The following is a 20739-nucleotide window of genomic DNA, read 5'->3' as shown; positions in this document are numbered from 1 at the left end:
ATCGTGGGGAGGGCTAAGTATCATCAAGTACACTGTATGAAGTTCTCAAAGAATTAATAAAAGTTATTTGGAAAAAAGAAAAGACAAAAAAGATGTTCTCGGTACAAAAATGCCTCACCTCGTTCTGCAGAGTTCAGGCTAAAAGCATCACTGACTACAGGTGTTACTCTTCCCACACAGGCGCTCCGTATGAGGATCTGTGAAAGTTAGATGCTCTGTGTGGCATTACTTGGGAGACCTGGTTAACTGTATGAGGAATCAGCCATGATTCAAACAGAGATCATCACTGTTGCCAGCACCTAGCTGTGCTACACAGGAAGCACGCGGCTTACCATTTTCTCCGAGTCGCTGATACGTCGTCCTTGATTGGCAAATCTTTTGGCATCTGTGTCTTTTTGCCCAAAGTCGTTTTAGTGACTTGGTTATCACAGTGGCCCTATTTTTATTGGTTTTTGCTGATAACTTATTATGCAGTTGTTTTAAATATTATTTCTAGCCGCTTTGGACATGGCTCAGCGGGTCAGAGTACCAGCTGCTCTCGCAGAGGACCCAGATTCAGTTCCCAGCACCCACGTGATGGCGCAAAACCATCTGTAACTCCAGTTTCACGGGACCTGAAGCCCTTTCTGGCTTTTGTGAGCACCAGGTATGTAGACTGACATGCAGGCAAAATACTCATACACATAAAAGATGATAATCATAAAGATCTGACAGCGTATTTAAAAATCCAATTCAATTTAATTAAATAAAATGTGTTAATTCATTAGTAGTACTCTCTGGGAGACTTGGCGAACTGTATAAGAGATCAGCAATGGTTCAAACAGTTGAGACCATCTCCGTTGCACACCTCCCAGACAAGGCCTTTAGCTGGTAAATATCGCAGTACATTCCTCTTCTTTTGTCTGAAATTCATTCCATTTTGTGAATCCAGTGTAAGAATCCTTTAATAGTCTATTCCTTCTACTGAATTAAAACTAATTCAAATTTTAATTATTACTATTTTATTTATTTATTCCTATTTTATGTGTATAAGTATTTCTCGTGTATTGCACCAGGCCTGTGCAATACGGACGGAGGCCTGAAGAGAGAATCAAATCTAGAGCTGGAGTTACAGAAGGTTGCGGGCCGCCATGTGGGTGCTGGGAAGAGCATATACCATGTCAGGGCAGCCAATGCTCCTGACCGCTGAGCGTCTCCCCAGCCTCAGAGTGCTGAACCTGTTTCTAAAACACTTTGAAGCATTTTCTTTCTACAGCTGGTAAGTCCGTAGAGCAGTGTGTGATTGTGTATCTGTTACCCAATGTTAAGATAAGCCCACTCACAGACCGAGAATTAACAGGGGCGACCTTGCCATTAAAAACACATGGAACTTTGGATCCTTGGAAGAGAGTGTAAGAAAGTGTCCCCATGCTGAAGTTTTCTTTTTGTTAAAGAAAAAAAAATATCTAAGAAAATGTTACTCCTGCTGATGATTACGCTTGGAAAGGTCCGTCACCAAGGCAACAATAAAGCATGATCTGTTACCTAGCTTCCCTTTATTAAGGAGCTTTAGAGTGAATGCTCCCTTTCTCTAGGTGGTTCCAGGTTTGTGCCAAGAAGTAATGAATCTGCAGGGGGAGGGGCAGGGGGGTTGTCTTTCACAAATAAAGCACTCTGGAAAATTATCTTTAGACTAACAAAGTATTCCTGTGGCCTTTTTGGTTAAACAAGGCAATAGAATCATTTGTTTCTTTTTAAGCAGATTGTATTTACAGAGCCCAGAGCTGTTTGCCAAGACTCCAGCTTTTCAAACCTCGGGGATCTACAAAGAAGAAAGCACGACCCAGTGCTATACTGTATTGTAAAGACTGCTGTGCGGGAGCTAGACTAGAAGAGTGTCAGGAAGCAGGTTAAAAGTCATTTCTCTTCCTTGTTTTAAAAACGAGTGGTTCAGACCCACAAAGGGGAGTAAGTAAGACAAGGCTACCGTGTGCCAGAGCAGGCGTTAATGAAATCGTGAGCTCCGTGAAACGCCCTGGCTTTATCCATACTCCAAAGCAGAGTGGTGGCTTTGAGTCAGTGGTGACTAAGCCTGACCCATTTAGAAAGACTTCCTTCCTAATAATTTCCCATTCATGGGGGATTCGAGCTGTTGGAACAGTTAAGTGCTGCTGAGTTCTTTGTTCATCGATGGACTGTGAAAAACATGAGTTATAAATGACTAGCCTTAATTTTTGAGTAAAATTAAATGTTCCCTTTACTGATTTCCTTCAGGGGGAAAAACATCAATCTAAGAGATTATGAAGTAAAAGTTGTTAAGTTTTTTTACATGGGCAAAAATGCTTAGGAAATATTTATGTTGCAGTCTATACTATGGAAATTTATTTAGAAAATACATTATGCATCCTTTGAAGTGAAAAAATTATTTAACGACAAATGGGTATTCGAAGATTAATTTAAATAAAGGTTCAAATGGAATAATAGCAAAGGTAAAATTTTATATTAATTTTTTTGTGTATGAAACAATGCTCCTCGTTACCGACAGTGCCGTATGTATGTATGCATCCCTCTACTTTGTTGTCTTTGACCACTGGGAACCTTGTCTCAGGGAACCTTCTTCTTAATATTCACATTACTTCTTTGAGAGCGACACAATGTATTTGATCACATTCACCTTCTGCTCCTCCCACCATGCCCTCTCAGATCCACCCTCCCCTCCTGACCTCCAGCAGTGAGTCTGACAGGACACAAGAGGCCAAGGGTAGACGGCCCCTCTGGGACACTTGATAGAGTAGTAAGCTCAGTATTACCCACCCCAAGTAACAATCCCTTCACCAGAAAATGTTACCAGCATATGTCAAATGCAGTTTTTTTTTTCTTTATAAGAAAGACATATGAACCCTCTTGCTGAAGAATCTGAAGTGGTGGTCAAATTAAGTCCCATTTAATCCAGGTGAGGAAAACAATTACTTCCAATCAGAGGAGGGGCCCAGGTTCAGCCTGGGTGGGACTTTTCAGTCCTTGGTATGTCCTGCCTGCTAGGGTTCTTGTCAGAAGTTAGGCTTTAGTAGTGAGGAAGGAAGGAAACAGCAGGAAGCTCGATAGGAACCAATGTTCTGAGGATGCTTAGCAAATTCCTGTGTCTGACCCAGGTCCGTGCAGCTTAGAGCACGTGAGTGCAATGTCTGACGTCATCTGTGTAGTAACCTTGTGGCACTGGTCTAGAAGGCCCAGAAAGAACGTGACTGCCTGTCTGCATGTATTCAATGACTTGCTGTCCTTGTCCATTTAGCCTGCTCTAATAAAGTACCGTAAAGTGTGTGGCTTGGAAACTGGAAACCTCACAATTTGGAAGCAGTGGGGTTCAACAGCAAACGCTTGTGGATTCATTGTGGGCCTGTTTCCTGTCATCACTTCTGCTGTCTGCATCTTCACTGGGTAGGAGAGAGCCAGCATTTTGTAATTTTTTTTTTAAGTGAAGACACTAATGTCACCCCCACCCCCACTCCTCAAAGTACCCTATCCGGTAGCACCAGCTTCCAATTTAGAATTCAGCAATCGAACTGAGGAGGGCACGAGGACATTCTTAGCATAGCACTCTCTGTGTGCCAGCTGACATCTAAGACCTTGCTGTGAACAGATGTCTTAGCCAGCCCAGGAACTCTCTGAAAACAACGGACGCCCTGTTATCTGGAGCAGTGGGCAGAGAGAGTGTCCTACCTTGAACTCAGTACAATAGGAAGTAGCAGAATCAGGAAGTGATTCTCCATCGCCTCACACTGTCGAAAACCCAGAAAGCAGAGGAAATGAGGCTCTTTCTGCATCTGTTCCATAAAGGTAAATTTGTCATCTCAGAAAAGTCCTTAATACGGGTTAATACATTAGAAGGCAGGATCCGGCTTCTAAAGCCAGGTTGGCTCCGCCTTTGTTCTTGTCTTATGTTGTTGCGGTTCCCGCCCCTTTCTCATTATTTTTTTTTTTTTTCTTGCCTGAAGATCGTAAGTGGCCCCATTTTCAGTGTCTCCGTACCTCGGCCTCCTAAAGATGAGGGTGTTCCGTGTTATCCACATCTATACCGCTCTCCAGGCTTTTCTCATTTCCCTAAAATAGGTCTTTTGCCCCTGTAGACCACCCCATGAGTATTCCTTTCTTCTGTTGGTTCTCTATCATCTACTAACCACTAATCTTACTGTATGTTTTCCCCCTCTGCCCCTGCCCCTGCCCCTGCCCCTGCCCCTGCCCCTGCCCCTGCCCCTGCCCCTGCCCCTGCCCCTGCCCCTGCCCCTGCCCCTGCCCCTGCCCCTGCCCCTGCCCCTGCCCCTGCCCCTGCCCCTCCCTCTCCCGCTCTCTCCCCCTCTCCCTCTCCATTTATACGGACTGTTTGGCTGGAGTTTGCCCCTGCACAAGCAGGGAAACCCCTTCTGCTCTCCTTCCCCTGACCCTGCCCGCACTGAGAAAACTCCGAACAAAGGAATGGCACCAAAAGCCCAGTTCCTCATTTCTGGCAGCAGCGGCAACCCAACTTTCAGACATGGCAAGCCCACCCCAGTGCCCGCCCAAGGTCTATAAAACCTCCCCACCTTAATCCAGGTACCCTCGCGACTTCTCTGGCCCCGCTGAACGTGTCTGGGAGCAATACCAAATAGACCTACATTTATGTGCTTTTAATCAGGTCTGATCTGGCCTTTGCTTCACTGACAATAGCTAACATACAAGTATTCATAGTATTATCAATGTCTCTTTACTCCCTAAAATGATTAAAGCTGAAGATATGCCGCATCCTGGCTGGAACAGTGAGGGAATGAAGAAAGAACAGGCGCATGTGCAGAGAAGCTGGGGTCACGTGGGCCACAGGCACTCTGATGGAGTCGCACCAACAGGCAACAGCCGTCTGGAACCACGGCGTGGGGGAGAGGTCTCTGGGGGTAAGCGGTCTCAGGCTGAAAGAGCTGGGCCAGGAAGCTGCAGGTGCCAGTTTTGCAAATACTAGATAACAGTTCACCAGTGCTCGTACTTGTCAAGGCAGAAGAGACCATGGAAGGGTGCTGCTTACTGACTTACTCTTCATGACTGGTTCAGCCTGCTTATAGAACCGAGGACCAGCAGCCAGGGGTGTTTCCACCCACAATGGGCTGGGCTCTACCCTGCCAGTCACGAATTGAGAAAATGCCTTACAGCTGGATCTTATGGAGGCAATTGTCTCAACAACGTGGGTTCCCCCTCCTTTCAAGTAACTCCAGTTTGTGTCCGGCTGACCTAGGATGAGCCAGCACAGCGTTAAACAATGGGAGTTTAATTTTCAACAGCAAGGAAGGGCTATGGATAGAACCTATGACTCTAAGTGTTATTCTAACAGAGAAAAACAGCAACTCAACCCCTGCTACGACCTCGTCCCTCCTAAACGCCACAAATGCTTCCACGTAAAATAACGAACTTCATTCAAATAATAACAAAAGTAAACCAACGACCTAGCTCCTGATGGGTAGGCAAGTTCCAATGTAATAACACAAAGTAACAGCAAACCAAGACATGTCCCCTCCAAACCCTACCCATCCAGAGTAATGTTCTACAACGAGAGCGACCTAGATGGAATAAGAATCTAAAAAGCGTGACGATAAATCCACTCACAAGAGATGAAAGACGGCGTAAACAAACAAAGCTGAAGGAAGCCCTGGAGAACACGAACGGCTGAATGAAATAAGGAGGTCAACGTAGTTTGTGAATGGAATTCAGTAAAGACAGAGATGCCCCGGGGACAACCAGGAACGATGCCGAAAATGACAACTGCAGTAAATGAGGTAAAGCCCCACGGAGAGATCCCAGAGGGCCATCACAAGGACAAAGGCTCGGGACATGAGGACAGGGGAGAGGAATTGCTATATTCATCCAAGGACAACAATTAAAAGATTTTAAAACGTAAATGTAAGACGCATTATCTTTGGGACACCATGAAAAGGTGACATCTAAAGCTATGCGCACAGTATAAGGGATGTTTCCTTGAAACTGAAACAGCCCCTCCAGGAAGCACTTAGGAGGGGAAGAGAAGGTCGTGTACCTGGGGAATGGAATCCGAGCCTTCTCCAGGCTCCTCCCCAGCTGTGTAGAAGCTGTTCACAGCTGCTGGGCTGGGAGCCAGACTCCGACCCGCTGAGCTGAGCTGCAGACACCTTCATGATCATTGAACTATCTGGGAGCTGAGCAGAGGACTCCAGGCTGGCAACTTTCCAGTGAGTTGTCACCCAAGTTGGGGTGGTCTGTTTTTTTCCGGTGATACAGCTGCTTTCTCGGGGGAGGGGGGTGAGTGGGACAGAAGTTGCAAGTTTCTTGCTAGGGGTGGTGAGATGTGTAACTAGGACTGAGCCATAGTGGGTCAGAGTGGGGATCCCAAGTCTATACTGGTTCAAGATAGATCTAAGCTGCAGAGACTTCCCTGAGGAACAAGATTTTGCAAGTGGCTTGTTGAGTCCATGGATGGAAGCGAATTTTACAAAGTTGAGGCTTTGGCAAACCTGAATGATCTAGACTGGCATATGCATCTAAGTTCATAAGGTGACAAGACAATCTCAAAGAAATCAAAGAAGGACAAAACGGGGGGGGGGGTGTCTATCCAGGTCACTTGGAGCAAATGTGGCAAGATCTGTGTCACCTGAACTCTGGAGGGAAAAATAGCTGACAGCTAGACACCATGGAAATAATATGAACTGCAAATTACTCTAAAGTGTCAGGTCAGGGAGGACCATGATGGGGGAATTACAGGGGGACCTAGGTGAATCTCGGGGAGACATACATCTATGGTATTTTCATTATCTTGTCAGCTAGGATGGTTTCAAAGGCAACAAAACCTAGGGTATGTTCAGTTTTTGTTTGTCAGTCATACCGCAATAAATCTGGTCATTACAAAAAGAATAGGAGAGACGCTATACGTTAACATAGAACTGTGTTCCAGAATGCTGTGCATGACTTGATCTCATATTTTGAAGTAATTTTTAAATCAAGCTTTAAAATCCATAACCCATTGTACATTCCTTTTTGCGCTGGGCTGGCGGGTTGGCAGCTCACAGGTGAGCTTCTGCAGGCAGCTCAGGACCTGAGAGGCTATCATGGCAGGTGGTAGTGGGGTGTCCTTCTCAAGTTAAAACCTGAAAACTGGAACTCTTAGTTTGGGTCAAGCAGCCGGTTATTTAACTGAATACTCACTAACCATACCGCTTGTGACTTAAGGAGCACTCTCCCACGCTCTGGGACCACCAAAGGACTTGTAGAGGCCTGGGAACCTGCATGCACCAGGTGAGATCTTGGGCTCCAACAGAGCGGCTGGGGGGCGGGGCGAGGCTACCTAGAGTCATAGCCTCTAGGGGGTGGAGCTTCTGCCGGTGGGCGGGGCGCGGGCGGGCTTCGGGGTCTACCTCTCGGTGAACCCTGAATTCAAACATAGCGGCTGGGGGCGAGACGGGATTGACGGGGGCGTGGCATCTCTGAGAAGCAGCCACTTCCGGGAGGCGGGGTGTAGTTGGGGACCAGGGATAAAAGCAGCTGCTGGGGGTGGGGCGAGGCTGCCCGGGGGCGGGGATTCGAGGGGCCGTATATTAGCATATTGGGGCAAGGCTTCCTGGAGGGGCGTGGCGTGGGCGGGGCCTGGCCTGCTGGACCCATTCAGTCCCTCAGCGTCCTCGGCTTTAGGCGGCGCTGGAGCTCGCCCACCAGAGAAGGTGGCTGCTGGCGTTTGTCACGCAGAGTCCTGCGCTTGACCGGAGGGCCTGCCTGGGGCTGGCTGCCCTGAGGCGCGCGTTCTGAGGTAACGTTTGTGGCGCAGCAATTGGGAGCCGGCGGGGCGGGCCGAACTGCAGGAGCCCCCGGAGCTGCCTGGCCGTGGAGGCAGGAATGGAGTCGAACACGCTCGGAACCGACCCCCGCCGAGCCGAGCCGAGCCGTCCCCCTCCCCCAGACCCCCGGAGCTTTTCTGCTTTCCCGCTGGTTTTGTGGAGGGTCTTTCGGGTTAGGGTCGGGCTGTCCCCAAGCCCGTTTCTCTGGACAGTTAGAATGTAAGATAAATTGCACCGAGCAGTTTTAGAGCGGTGCATTTGCACTGCCATCTGTATTCATTTTTACACTTTAAACTCAGCCCTGGGTTGGCGTCGCCTCCTTCTTGTCCAGTCTGGTTGCTGGGATAGGGGACAGGCTGCTCGGTACCCATCTACCTCAGGGATTCCTAAGGGTTGGTGCATGTCAAGTTCTGTGCAACCTCGCCTCTCAAAAGATGTGTTCAATCCAAGTACGTATTGCCAAACTTGGGTCTTCAAATGATGTACTTAAAAATGAGTTTATCCCTTTAAAAAAAAAAAGCAAGTTTCTTTTGAAAGTAAATGTATCTTAATACCACAGAGAAGCTTGAACTATGCCGATTTATACAGCTAATAAACCAATACATGTAATTGTGAACTACTTAAATTTTCATGATCTCTCTCCATAGATATTAAGTAAAATGTGAATTTTCAGAGTCCTTTTCTGCCTTATACGTAACCTTAGTATAGCTTCCAGTGAAACTTCTAGTAAGGGCTGTGATATTTCCACAAACTAGTTTTCATATGGGCAAAAAATGGTCTTATTGTTAATAACTTACTAATAAAATCACATATATGTATATAATGATAGATAACCTAAGCATAAAATTATTATATGCCCTAATGATGGTTTTGTGGTGTCTTTCCAAGACCGAAAGTGAAGTCAGATGGGTGTTGGTGGATGCCCCATGGCAGCTTCATATCCTCAGCTCAGCAGGAACTGTGACTGGGAAACCACCTTCGGGTAAGGGAGTCTTGAAAAAAGGAGGGATCCATTTCCTTCACATGAAAAGAAAGGAATCAGGCCCTTTAAATAAACGGCCCCATACATTAAAGGAAGAATTTTATATAAACAGTTCCAAGAAAACAATTTAAACGGGACTGAGATGTGACCAAGTGATTCATACTATCTAACTAAATAGTGGACACATGATCGAAAAGTATTTCTAAGTAATAAAAATCAGTTTATCTTACACTCTAAGGTATACCGACGTGCAGTTACAATATGAAGTTTGTAATTGAGAGGGTGGTTTAATGCTCTATTAATTCACACGAGGAGAAAATCGACGTGTATTTCTATTGAATTATTGGTGTCAATATAACATCTTTAAGGGGTTTATTTGCCTGTAATGGTATTTTGCCTGCATTTGTGTCTGTGTACCGTGTGTGTGGCTGGTGCGTGTGTGGGTGCTGGGAATTGAACCTGGGTCCTCTGTAAGAGCAGCCAGTGCTCTTAACCGCCGAGCCATCTCTCCAGCCCCGCATACAGGGGTTTTAAGAGAAGTAGCAGTAAAGAGTCCGTTCCGTCTGCAGGCTGTGTTCTGTGTTATTGCCTTGCGTTGGGTGACAGGTTCTAAGGTCCCCATGTAGCTCTTCCGTCAGATGGAGATGCTTACAGTAACCCTTCCTTTGATGCTTGAGGTGTGGGTTTTCAAGGTGTGGGTTTTCCACTGCAGCTCCCAAGCGCCCCAAAATGACTTTTCCTACTTCCGCAGTGATTTTAGAGGTCAGTCCTGCTCCTGGGATCCACCTTTATGTTGTGGCTAAGAAATGTTTCACGTCGCCCAATCTGAATCAGAAGACAGATGCACCTTACGTTGTGAATAAATATTCTCAGCAGATTTGAAGGTATGTTCAATTCTGGCACTGCCTTTGTGTGTATATATGTCCTTGATTGATGGGTGGAGTCAGTCAGGGTTAAGTCATCAATCGGAGTTGAGTTCTGAACCATTTTCGCCCTTTTTTTAAAGCCTCTCAGATAATTGTATATTTAATATTTTGTGTTCTTATATAAATCTGTAGGAAGATTAAAGATAAATTGATCTATCTATCTATCTATCTATCTATCTATCTATCTATCTATCTCTATCTTGACACATGTGGTCTTCTCGGCGCTAGATACTTTGTAGTATATCCAGTAGTTAACACCTGGAGAATCTTTCTGGGAGGAGAATAATGTCCTTTCTTATGTTCTTTAGTAGTGACCACAGAGACACAGACATGTACATTCAACAACTCTGCCCCTGCTACATCCGAGTTTCCCAGAATTCTTAGGTGCAAGCTGTCACCTGAAATCCATCGCCAGTCATTCGGCTGTCTGTTAGCAGCGTGGCTTGGGTGGTTAGCACAGCAGCCTTTCCTGAGCATGCGCTGCACATGTGGTCTTCCGCTCCTCACAGCGGCTTTATGGCTGCTCTGATCCCCGCTTTACGGATGAGGAAGCAGGGTTAGAGCCACACATGGTTAGTCCGTGGCATGGCTGAGGCGTTTCCCCAGTTTTGGTTTAGTGGTTCTGTCTCCCAGATTTCCTGGGATTTTAACGGGATTTCAGCGTGGTGTTTCCTTTGGGGGATACAGTAAGGATTAGCACTTGACCATGGGGAAAACAAAAGTGGGGGATTTGCTCTTTGGATGCTCTCACACACAAACAGGGCTGCGTTCAATTCTCCTTTGTTCTTTCGTACAATCTGTTCAACTTCAGTCCTATCCTTTACCATCCGTTGAGCCCTGGAGCCTGGTTTTGAGTGCAGCTTTGCGCCGACCTCTGTCCTCAGTAGCACAAAGTAGCACGGATCAGTGCGTGAAATGGAAGATTGCTGCCGGAATCATGTCTGTTGGATTACTCTCCCCTTCTAATGTTATTTTATACAGTTAGGGTACAAATACTTTTGTGGGAAAGCGAAAAAGAAACGAACAAACACTTTCTGGCACTTGCAGAATGAAGAGGAATAATTTCTCCACCGTGAATAAAGTTGTTCACTCGTCACCAGCCGTGAAACAGCCCAAACGTGGGCTCTGCACTTCCCTCCGCCAGACTCAGATGCTCTCTGCCCTTCTGGACTGGGGCACGTTACCTCACCACGTCATATTACGGATTTTTCAGTATCTTCCTTTAGTAGATCGAGCCCGGGCATCTTCTGTGTGTAGGAGTTGGAACGAAGTGTTCCACATTCCCGATCTTTGGAGGAAGTTCGAGTTCGAGCTGAACCAATCAGCAACCTCTTATTTTAAGTCCACTCATCCCGACCTCATTCAACAGATCATCAAAAAGCACGCGGCACATCTTCAGTACGTCAGCTTTAAGGTATGGAGCAGCGTCCGTTGGCGTGCCGACATTGACGTGTTTTCTGTGTTTGGAGCCTTGCTCTTGTGCTCCTGGTAAATCCTCAGCATTTTATCCCACCTTGATTTCTCCTTTTTCTCTCGCCATTGCGCGGACTGAAATAGAGACCTTAAGCTGTAACTGAATGACGTAAAATTCAGTTTTCTCATCTGGCTATTAATAATTCCCAGATAATTATGAAGGGCTGAAAGCTCGAAGCGCTAACGAGTTACCTTGTCATCTCTGTTTCTCCCTTTGTGGGCTCAGACATTTTATATCAAAACAATCACTCATACTGATGAAAGGGATCAGCAGAACTTGGTTATTGGATCCCATTAAGTAATTGCATGTGCAGTGTAGTACTGATAAATCGCCTTCGGGAAATTTAGATTTAAAATGGTCTTTATAGGTTGATAGCAGTACTGAGTCAGCGGAAGCCGCCTGTCATATCCTTTCTCAGCTGGTAAATTGCTCTATCCAGACCTTGGGATTGATTTCAACAGCCAAGCCCAGTTTCATGAATATGCCAAAGGTAAGGATACTGTCCTTCTGGCGAGATATGATAAGCTTTTTAAATGTTTGTGTCCACGTATGTGCAGGTGAACATGTGTGTACATACATGGGACTGCCATTGACACCCTTAATGTGTCACCCCCAGAAACACTGTCACCCTCCTCTAAGATTTGAGTTTCTCATTGGCTTGGAATTTACCGATTAGGCTACACTGGCTGGCCAGCGAGCCCCAGGGTCTGCCTGACAGTTAGAACTGGATACTGGATAAGCAGAGAGGAAAGACGGAGTTGCTGAGGGGCGAGGAGGATTGTCGGCTGCAGAGACCGCTGTCTCACTTAGGCCTCGTCCGCGTGTCACCAGGTCCTCTCCTCCTTCGGTGTGAGTTGCTCGTTCTGTGGCGGTGAGAAAATAACCTGTGTAAAGCATGTAAGGGAGAGAGGGCCACCCTGGCGGTCTGAGGGCCCAGTCCGTCATGGCGGGGAAGTCAGGGCAGCGGGAGCTTGAAGCATCTGCTCACGGGGCGTCCATTTTCAGGCAGCAGAGGATGTCCCGTGCTGCCGTTCTTCCCCTCTCACAGTCAGGGAGCGGTGCTACACACGGGCAGTGAGTCTCCTCGCCTCAGCACAGTCAGGGCAGTGAGGCGGCTCCGTGGGGAAGGGCACTTCTCTCCAAATTGAAGAACCTGAGTTTTGATCCCCAGAACCCATACGATGGCAGGAGAGAACCCACTCCAACGACTGTGACCTTTGACCTCCACGAGTGGGCAAAAGCATGTGAACATGTGTGAACATACACAGATAAATAAATGGATAAGTAAATGCATGCATGCATGCATGCATATGCATACATACATACATGATCTCCAAGACGGTTCTAGGTTCTGTCAGGTGGATAGCACACACCAACCACCACATGTGCACCACATGTTGGACATTTTATGGTCTTTCCATCATTCCTTAGTGCTCAGTGCCACCTTACTGATTAATTTAGCCTGTCCTCTGCCTCCTTCTCACACTCTCTTTGAAGGATGAGAGTCCGTCCTTTTTCCTTAAGCACCATAAAGCCAGGTTAAAATAGTATTTGGTTTTTAACAAGCGCTTTATCGTGGTTGCTGAGAAAATGCACCTCATGGAAACCTCCCGCAGTAGAGGACAGGGAAAGCTACATCGTCTCTCCTATAAACTGGGTCATGGCTCTCCTGGCCAGGCTTTCTGCTAGCCTGTTGTCTTTTTAAGAGATATGCTGGGGGGGGGGGGGGGAACTGGGTCATTTGGGGATTTAGAATACTGTAAGTAATCAGGTGAAAGCTTACTAGCGCTAACTAGTTACTTCCTTGTTTATAAAGCACAGCGTCAGGTTGGCCTGATGCTTCTTGGCAAAGCTAAGGCCAGTATTTCCCAGCAGCCTCCTGGGCCAGCATCTGGGTTCAGCGGTACAGTTCACCAGCAGGTGGCAGGCAGTAGGCAGCCCTGTCTGTCCGAGTGTGCTCCTGAGCCTCTGAACAGCCTGAAGAGACTCTCTGGGATCCATTCTTGGTTTCCCTATGTGTACGTGAGTGGGAGAACTAGGTAAAATTTCGGTATTTTGCTAAACATAAAGAGTGTAGCAAATTGATTCTAACGAAGCTGTGCTGTTTCAATGTCCTTCAGAATAAAACAGCTAATCCAGAGCTGATGGGAGCAGGGAAAAAAGGACCAACCTTACAGTTCTTGAAAGGAACTTACAGTTCTGTAATAACTTAGGAGGCCTCTAGCCTCTACTACTCGGAAAACCATTTTTAATTAGTGTAAGTCAACGTGTTTACGTGTTTATAAGCCAGCGTGGCCATCCTAACAGGACTGGTAGAACCTTTAATATAGCCGAAACTAATTTTGTGGAAGGAAAATTTGGTTTCCATACTTTTTGACTTTGCCAGAAAGAGTAAATCTGAAAATGGAATTCTGCCTATCTTGAAGGCAAAATTATTAATTAGCTTTATTTTGTGATCCTTTAAAACATGTAACTATTTTCATCTCCATTGTTTAAATCTGCTAGAAAAAAAAAACCCGTAAGATTATAAGCCTTCATTCTTTTGACAAATGTTTATTGACTACTCTGCAAAGAGGGGAAATGCATTTCTCCTCGCAAGCGGTCAGAAAAGCCCAGAGAATAAGCATCTATGTCTCTGCCTCAGCCCCTCAGCTCCATTGTTGCCGTGGGAAGGCTGGTGCAGACAACACGGAAAGGGAAGCACGTGGCTGCGTGCCGTGCAGACTTGGTCTGTGAGTGTTAAAGTCTGTGCCGTGCGGGTCTTGTGGCATGTGGTTACGCTTCTGATTATGTCCAACCCCTTCAAAATGTAAAAAAACTCGTTCCTTATTCAGGAAACATAGAGAAGCAGACTCTGCACTGGGCTTGTCTGGTTGTCTGTAATTAGCTAATCCCCATTCGAGAAAATAAAGCAAAGTGTCTCCTCTTAACATCGGACATCACATTCTTACAGTTAAAAGAGCTGAGGCAGCCTTTACGACATGCTTGGGACTCTTCTGTCCTCGTCTTCCCATTTCCTGTTGTGCTATGAAACTTTCTGATAGAGGGATGTGATGTGCACATTAAGATATCTACACCACCAACAAATTATCCCCCTCCCCCCAGGGATTCTAGGTTGATTTTCGCGTATGCATACCACTCAGTGTAATGCAATACACAATTAGGTTTAAAAATGGAAATCACATGATCATCTCCCTAGGCATAGGAGAGGCCTTTGACAAAGTTCAACCTTCCTGGAACCTAACCTTCCTGGAACATTAGACAAGTATGTTCACTTAAACCACTCTCATTCAGTGCTGTACACGAAGCCTTAGTTAGAGCAGTAAGATAAGAGAAGTAAAAAAAGAAAGATAGGAAAGGAAGAACACAAATTATTCTTGCTTGTAGACGTGATTCTATGCTCACAAGATCCCAAAGAGTCCACCAGAGAACTCTCAAACTCCAGCAAAGTAACGAGACATAAAATCACCATGTAAAAGCTGTAGCCTTTCTGTTTATTAATAATGAAACTGGTAAGAAAGAAAAAAATCAAGAAAAAATACCATCTATAATGCCCCTCCAGACCCTGAAAACTCAGAATTAAACTTAATTAGGGAGTGAGGCAGTGAAAGATCTCTGTAACAAAAACCTTAAGATAGTGAGGAAAGAAATTTAAGAAGATACTAGAAGATGGGAGACCTCGAGACAGAATTAATAGGGTAGAAAGTAGCTATGGTAGCCAGAGTGATTTACAGCTTCAACATGGTCTCCATCAAAATTGCATTGACATTCTTCACAGAGGTAGAAAAAAACATTCTATGACTCACGTGGTAGCTTGAATAAACCCTCATTGCCAAAGCGGTTATAGTCAGAAAGAGCAATGTGCCAGGACAAAGGCGGCCTCAAGTTAGACTGCAGAAACTGCCTGGAACCGTCACAGGGCAGACTTCTCAACAGCAGTGTTAGTGGAGCATAAGACAGAAAACTGAGCTCAAACAGCTACAGACAGAAGTCAAAAAACACACACTGGGAAAAGCACAGCATAGTATCTTCAGCAAACATAAGTTGGGAAACCGGGTATCCACATGTAGAAGAACAAAGCTGGACTCCTATCTCTTACGCTGTACAGAAACCATTAGAATAGACCTAAAGCTGAGCCCAAATACCTACATCAACCTAATCCCCGACAGAAGGCCAGAACACGCATCAGAAGAACTACACGATGCAGATCTGCTGAGGTAAATCCTCACAAGTCACTGACACGGTGCATACAGAGCCATGTTTACTCTTCTACTGTCCACAGTGGCTAGCAAGTAGAACCAGGCTAGTTGTCCGTCAACGGATGGGTGAATGAAGCATGTACATGAAGTATATACACAGTAGGGTTTTATTTCGCCTGGAAGACTTGCGAAATCATGGTGTTTGCAGGAAAATATGTGGAAGTGGAGATCATTATGTCAACTGCAGTTTACCAGACCCAGGAAAACAAAACAAATACTGCATGCTTTACCTCATGCAGACACTCACTCTCTCTCTCTCTCTCTCTCTCTCTCTCTCTCTCTCTCTCTCTGTGTGTGTGTGTGTGTGTGTGTGAGTGTGTGTATACATGCATGTTTGAGATCATAAAAAGAGAGGGGAACCATGAAAGAGGGGAGGGAAAGAGGCAAATGGAATATATATGACAAGAGAGCAGGAGTAGTATTTGAAGGGAGCAGGGAGGCATCTGAGACAGGTAAGTTGGGAGGGCAGGGAACGGCAGACAGAAGGGCATGGTTAAGAACAAAGTTTAAAGACATACGTGCAAGAAATTGCCGTAAAGGGGTTGGGGATTTAGCTCAGTGGTAGAGCGCTTGCCTAGCAAACGCAAGGCCCTGGGTTCGGTCCCCAGCTCCGAAAAAAAGAAAAAAGAAAAGAAGAAAAAAAAAAGAAATTGTCGTAAGGAAACCCACTCTTTGATTTTTTTTTCTTTTTCCCGGAACTGAGGACTGAACCCAGGGCCTTGCGCTTGCTAGGCAAGTGCTCTACCACTGAGCTAAATCCCCAACCTGAAACCCACTCTTTGTATACTCAGCTTGAAATTTTACTTAAAAAGGAGATAGAAATGTCTTCTACTGGCTAGTGATACCATGGAAACCTAATATAGTTATTGTTTTTTATCATATCTTTTAGCATTTAGCAGATCATATTTTAAAGCCACTGGATCGAAACTGTGAGTTTTGAATAACGTTTTCACAACTTTTTCCCTTTTGCCACACAAGTCTCACTTTGTGTCGGCGCTTACAGTCGTGTTTGTCAACTCAAAATCGTTATCATCGATTAAGATTGAGGACACGCCAGTGGACGACCCTTCCCTGAAGATTCTTGTGGCTAACAACAGTGACACCCTGAGACTCCTCAAAATGAGTAGCTGTCCTCACGTTTCCTCTGATGGTAGGGTGTATTTTTTTTATATAAATTGAATAAGAGCTTTTATTATAGTAACAGTAGGTCACTCGTTGAAAAAGCACATGCCTTTGTAATGTAATTTATTAATTTTATTCAAAAGTGATCTTAATCTTCAAATTAGATGTCAGTTGTGTCTTCAGAAAATATCTTTCCCAAACTGACCAGAAACTACTAGCACACTTATTTACATTCCTTTTATTTGCAGCTCTCTAATGTCCTATGGTTTCTATTACGACAGTAAGAGAGCAGCCTTGCTCTGTTCCTCATTTAATCAGACTGACTGCGGGTTTCCCCCGTTTACATAAGGTCAGCTATAGGTTCATCATATGTATTCTCCGTTATTTTGAGACACATTGCTTTGGTTTTTAACATGAAGTATAGCAGGTAGTTGCTACTCTGTGGTTCTTTTCCTACCCTTTATTTTTCAATTTTACCTCCTAATAGTAAATAAGAGAGAAAGAATGAGGGGAGAGAGAGAGACAGACAGATAGAGGGACAGAGAGACAAAGAGACAGAGAGACAGAGAGAGAAAGATAAAGGAAAGACAGACAGACAGACACACACACACACACACACACACACAGATCCCTGAATCTAATTTTTCTTCCTTTGTTTCTTATTTGAGTACCACTACTAATAAACCACAACTACCCCACCCCCCAAATCACAGCCAGCTGCTGCAGACAAGCTGAAGCAGCCCCGTAGCCCCCATATCCCCACGCCCGGGGATCAAAACGAAAACCCATTCTTGTCACTACGATGGAGGAATGTGGCGTTTTTGTCAAAAACCCTTTTCCAACTTGTTTGAGACAGGGCGTCTTGTTGGCCACTGTGTACACCAGGTCAGATGGCCCAGGGGCTTGTGGGGATTCCTCATGGCCACCGTCCATCTTGTAGGATTGCACTAGGGTCGCTGACACACTGCCACCTCCAACTTCACACAGCAGCACAGCAAGCTCGTTAACTACTGAGGTTTTCGAGTATCTGGTTAAGATTTTGGCACGCATGTTCTTTTTTCTTCTCTGGTCAGTTTAAAATGAACACTTCAAAGGAGTGGGTCTTAGGGCATTTTCATGTAGACTCGTGGCCATATTTGCCTCGACTCCTCCCTTGGGCCCTCCCTCCGCTTCCTGCCCCTCTGCTTTCAGGTCACGTGAACCCCATTTGTCTCTCCTGTTTCCCCCACACCTTCCTTCCCTTCCTAGCCCCTCTCACGCTCCATAGAGCTGAGGTCACCTGGGAAACGGGAACTTTAATTGAGAAAACACTCCATCATTGGCCCAAAGGCAGGACGGTGGGGCATTTCCTGATTAATAATTGCTGTGGCTCCACTTCGGGTGGAGTCCCTGTGTGGAAAAGCAGGCTGCGTGAGCCGTGGAAGCAAACGAGCAAGCGGCATCCTCCGTGACCTTCAGTGTCTGCCTCCGGGTTCCTGCCTCATCTTCAAGATGGACTGTTACCTAGAAGGACATGCTGTGTGTGTGTGTGTGTGTGTGTGTGTGTGTGTGTGTGTGTGAATTTATAAACTTTGAGAGTGTTAGAAAGTGTGAAATATATTTCCGAATCTACCTCATTTTGTGTAACGTGATTTCAGGGTTGAGTCACTTTGCTGAAGATGTCACAATTTCGTTGTCCCCGATGACTCAGTAAAGTCACTGCGTGTATGTGCCTCAGTTTCTGAACCCATTCATCTGTCGGTCGACACTAGGCTGTTTCTCTGTCTTGGCTCCTAGGAGTAGTGTATCAGTTAACATGGTTGCCCAAGTCTCCGGTATGCCGTTAACCTTTTGGGTGGAGTGGGTAGAGCGAGTCTACGGTATCCCGCTTTCCGTTCCTCAGGGATTCCACACTGATTTCCACAGTGGGTGCTCCACTTTGCATCCCCCACCCCAGTGTGTAAGGGTTTGGGGAAAACTTTAATTAACCTGCACACATTTAACGATGTATATTTTCTCAAACATCATTAGTTATTGTTTGTGGAGTAAAATAACCAACAGAAAATTTAAGTTTACAAAGTCTGCTTTTGAATCAGTGTGACTCTTTGTCCTTAAGGATTTCCCCCAACTTCCCACAGGAATCCTCTGTGTGGCGGACCACTGTCAGGGCCTCCGAGAGCTGGCGCTGAATTACTACATTCTGAGTGACGAACTCCTCCTGGCGCTCTCAAGCGAGACTCACGTGAACCTGGAACATCTCCGAATAGATGTTGTGAGTGAAAACCCTGGGCAGATCAAGTTCCACTCCATTAAGAAACCCAGCTGGGACGCACTGGTTAAACACTCCCCGGGGGTGAACGTCGTCATGTACTTCTTTTTGTACGAAGAAGAGTTTGACACATTCTTCAAAGAGGAAACCCCCGTCACTCACCTTTATTTCGGCCGTTCAGTAAGCAGAACCACCCTGGGCCGGATCGGTCTCAACTGCCCTCGGCTGATCGAGTTAGTGGTGTGTGCCAACGGCCTTCAGCCCCTCGACAGTGAGCTTATTCGCATCGCCGAGCACTGTAAAAACCTAACCGCCCTGGGCCTGAGCGAGTGTGAGGTCAGCTGCAGTGCTTTCGTTGAGTTTGTGAGGCTCTGTGGCCGAAGGCTCACCCAGCTGTCTCTCATGGAGGAAGTTCTGGTCCCTGATGACAGATACACACCAGACGAAGTCCACACGGAAGTCTCTAAGCACCTGGGAAGAGTGTGGTTCCCAGATGTGATGCCTGTCTGGTAACCAGCTACCGAAGACTCCGGATCTTCTGTCAGGAGGGTTAGCTGTTGTCTGCGTGCACAGATGTGGATTTTGAGACGAGCTGCTGAAGTAGTTTAGGTTAAATGTCGTCTACTGTTTGCAAGTTCTCTTAATTGGTGGCTGCAGAATCATTTGGAAACAATGTAACAAATTGGAATAGACAGCGATCTTTGTCAGTAGGACACAGACACTGTGCACTAGGTGTTCAATAGGACAGACTACAGATGTCTAAGATTTACATAGATGGCTCAACCTTCTCAGGCGTGTTTTAGCTTACTAAGTAAATTTATATTAAACTTATAACTAATATATCATAATGTACAGTGCTAGATGCCTTTAAATGACATTTTTATGTTGCAACCTTATATTATTTTAATTTTGTCTGGTTCATTTGGGTACCAATACATGTTTTACAAAAGACATCCTGTTGAAAATGAAGGTACCATTACAGAGGAATACTTACAAAGTATTTAGCATCTTGTGATTCAGTAAGCAACCCTGAATTCTAGAGTACCTAAATTTCATTTTTAGACTAACTTGGAGGGCAGTTGGCATTATGTTAATAATACCCATTCATTTCGTAAAGATACAGCAAGGCCCTGTGATTAGTACTAAAACACCCAGTACGGGTAAAGAGCTAAGTTTGTGTTTGGGAATCAGTGTTTACTGCCCTTCTGCTGCCGGTCTGGCACTGCACCATGACCCTTGCACGTGCCGCCTGCCATTTAACTAGTGACACTGGTAATGTCCTTCACCCATTGTCCTCAGTAAGAAGATGCATCTTAACAGTTGCCTGGGTACTTGGCTTCATTGCCAGCCACTGCGTCTACCCTGTGCCCACCCTCTGATCCCCAGCTGCCCTGCCCTCCGCCACCACACAGCCTCTGTGCAGCTCTCTACAGGCTCTCTCTGAGCTCCCTTAGATCTTTCCCCTGAGGCACTTGCTACAGAGGCCATCCGTGACATATTAGCTCCTGGGTCAGACACTTCACTCTTGTCCCGAGTTTTTGGTCTTCTTTGTAGCACGCACTGCTGTGCTAGTTATGATCTATTTGTCTCATATACCCTATTTATTTTAATGTACCATAAACTCTGCAGGTACAAGATTATGTTATGTTATGTTTTGCGTGTACAGCTACTACTATAATTCAGCTTTCACCAAAAAGAAATGTTTATTATATTCCAGTTTTGAGTATTTTTCATTATCAAAATGTGAATGTCCTCGTGTTGCATTAGTTTGGAAAGTGGATTATCTCTGCTCATACGTGTGTGCTCACGTGACTCTGAGCAGGCATCTCACATGAGTGTTCCTCATTCTTAGAACTGTGTGTAGTAATAGTGAATATTGGGTATGAATAATAATCAAACCTTTCTCAAAGACTTCACATCCGAGTT

The 20739-nt window shown here is 45.6% G+C and overlaps 1 protein-coding gene across 3 annotated transcripts; it reads left to right on the top strand.

Annotated features, from left to right (window-relative positions):
* Nucleotides 1-7657: 7657 nt before the first annotated feature.
* On the top strand, nt 7658-20529 carry Fbxl21 (F-box and leucine-rich repeat protein 21). 3 transcript variants are annotated; one of them, NM_001291408.2, is given in 7 exon segments: nt 7660-7774; nt 8691-8784; nt 9536-9668; nt 10758-11124; nt 11552-11674; nt 16422-16593; nt 18683-19649. In NM_001291408.2, coding segments are annotated over 4 exon segments (1305 nt in total). In that variant the 5' UTR covers nt 7660-7774; nt 8691-8784; nt 9536-9668; nt 10758; the 3' UTR covers nt 19327-19649.
* The last annotated feature ends 210 nt before the right edge of the window (nt 20530-20739 follow it).

This window comes from Rattus norvegicus, chromosome 17 (assembly GCF_021556685.1).
Source record: "Rattus norvegicus strain SHRSP/BbbUtx chromosome 17, alternate assembly SHRSP_T2T, whole genome shotgun sequence".
In the NCBI taxonomy this organism is placed as follows: Eukaryota; Metazoa; Chordata; class Mammalia; order Rodentia; family Muridae; genus Rattus; species Rattus norvegicus.
The sequence above is the reverse complement of the archived record's forward strand: the minus strand, read 5'-3'. Positions and strand labels throughout refer to the sequence as shown.

Excerpts from the sequence above, each read along its gene's own strand:
- Fbxl21 (XM_087590364.1), top strand. The coding sequence starts at position 8,708 with ATGGGTGTTGGTGGATGCCCCATGGCAGCTTCATATCCTCAGCTCAGC. Across the intron at positions 11,675-16,421 it reads GTTTCATGAATATGCCAAAG|TCTCACTTTGTGTCGGCGCT; the intron begins GTAAGGATACTG and ends TTGCCACACAAG. Across the intron at positions 16,594-18,682 it reads TCCTCACGTTTCCTCTGATG|GAATCCTCTGTGTGGCGGAC; the intron begins GTAGGGTGTATT and ends AACTTCCCACAG.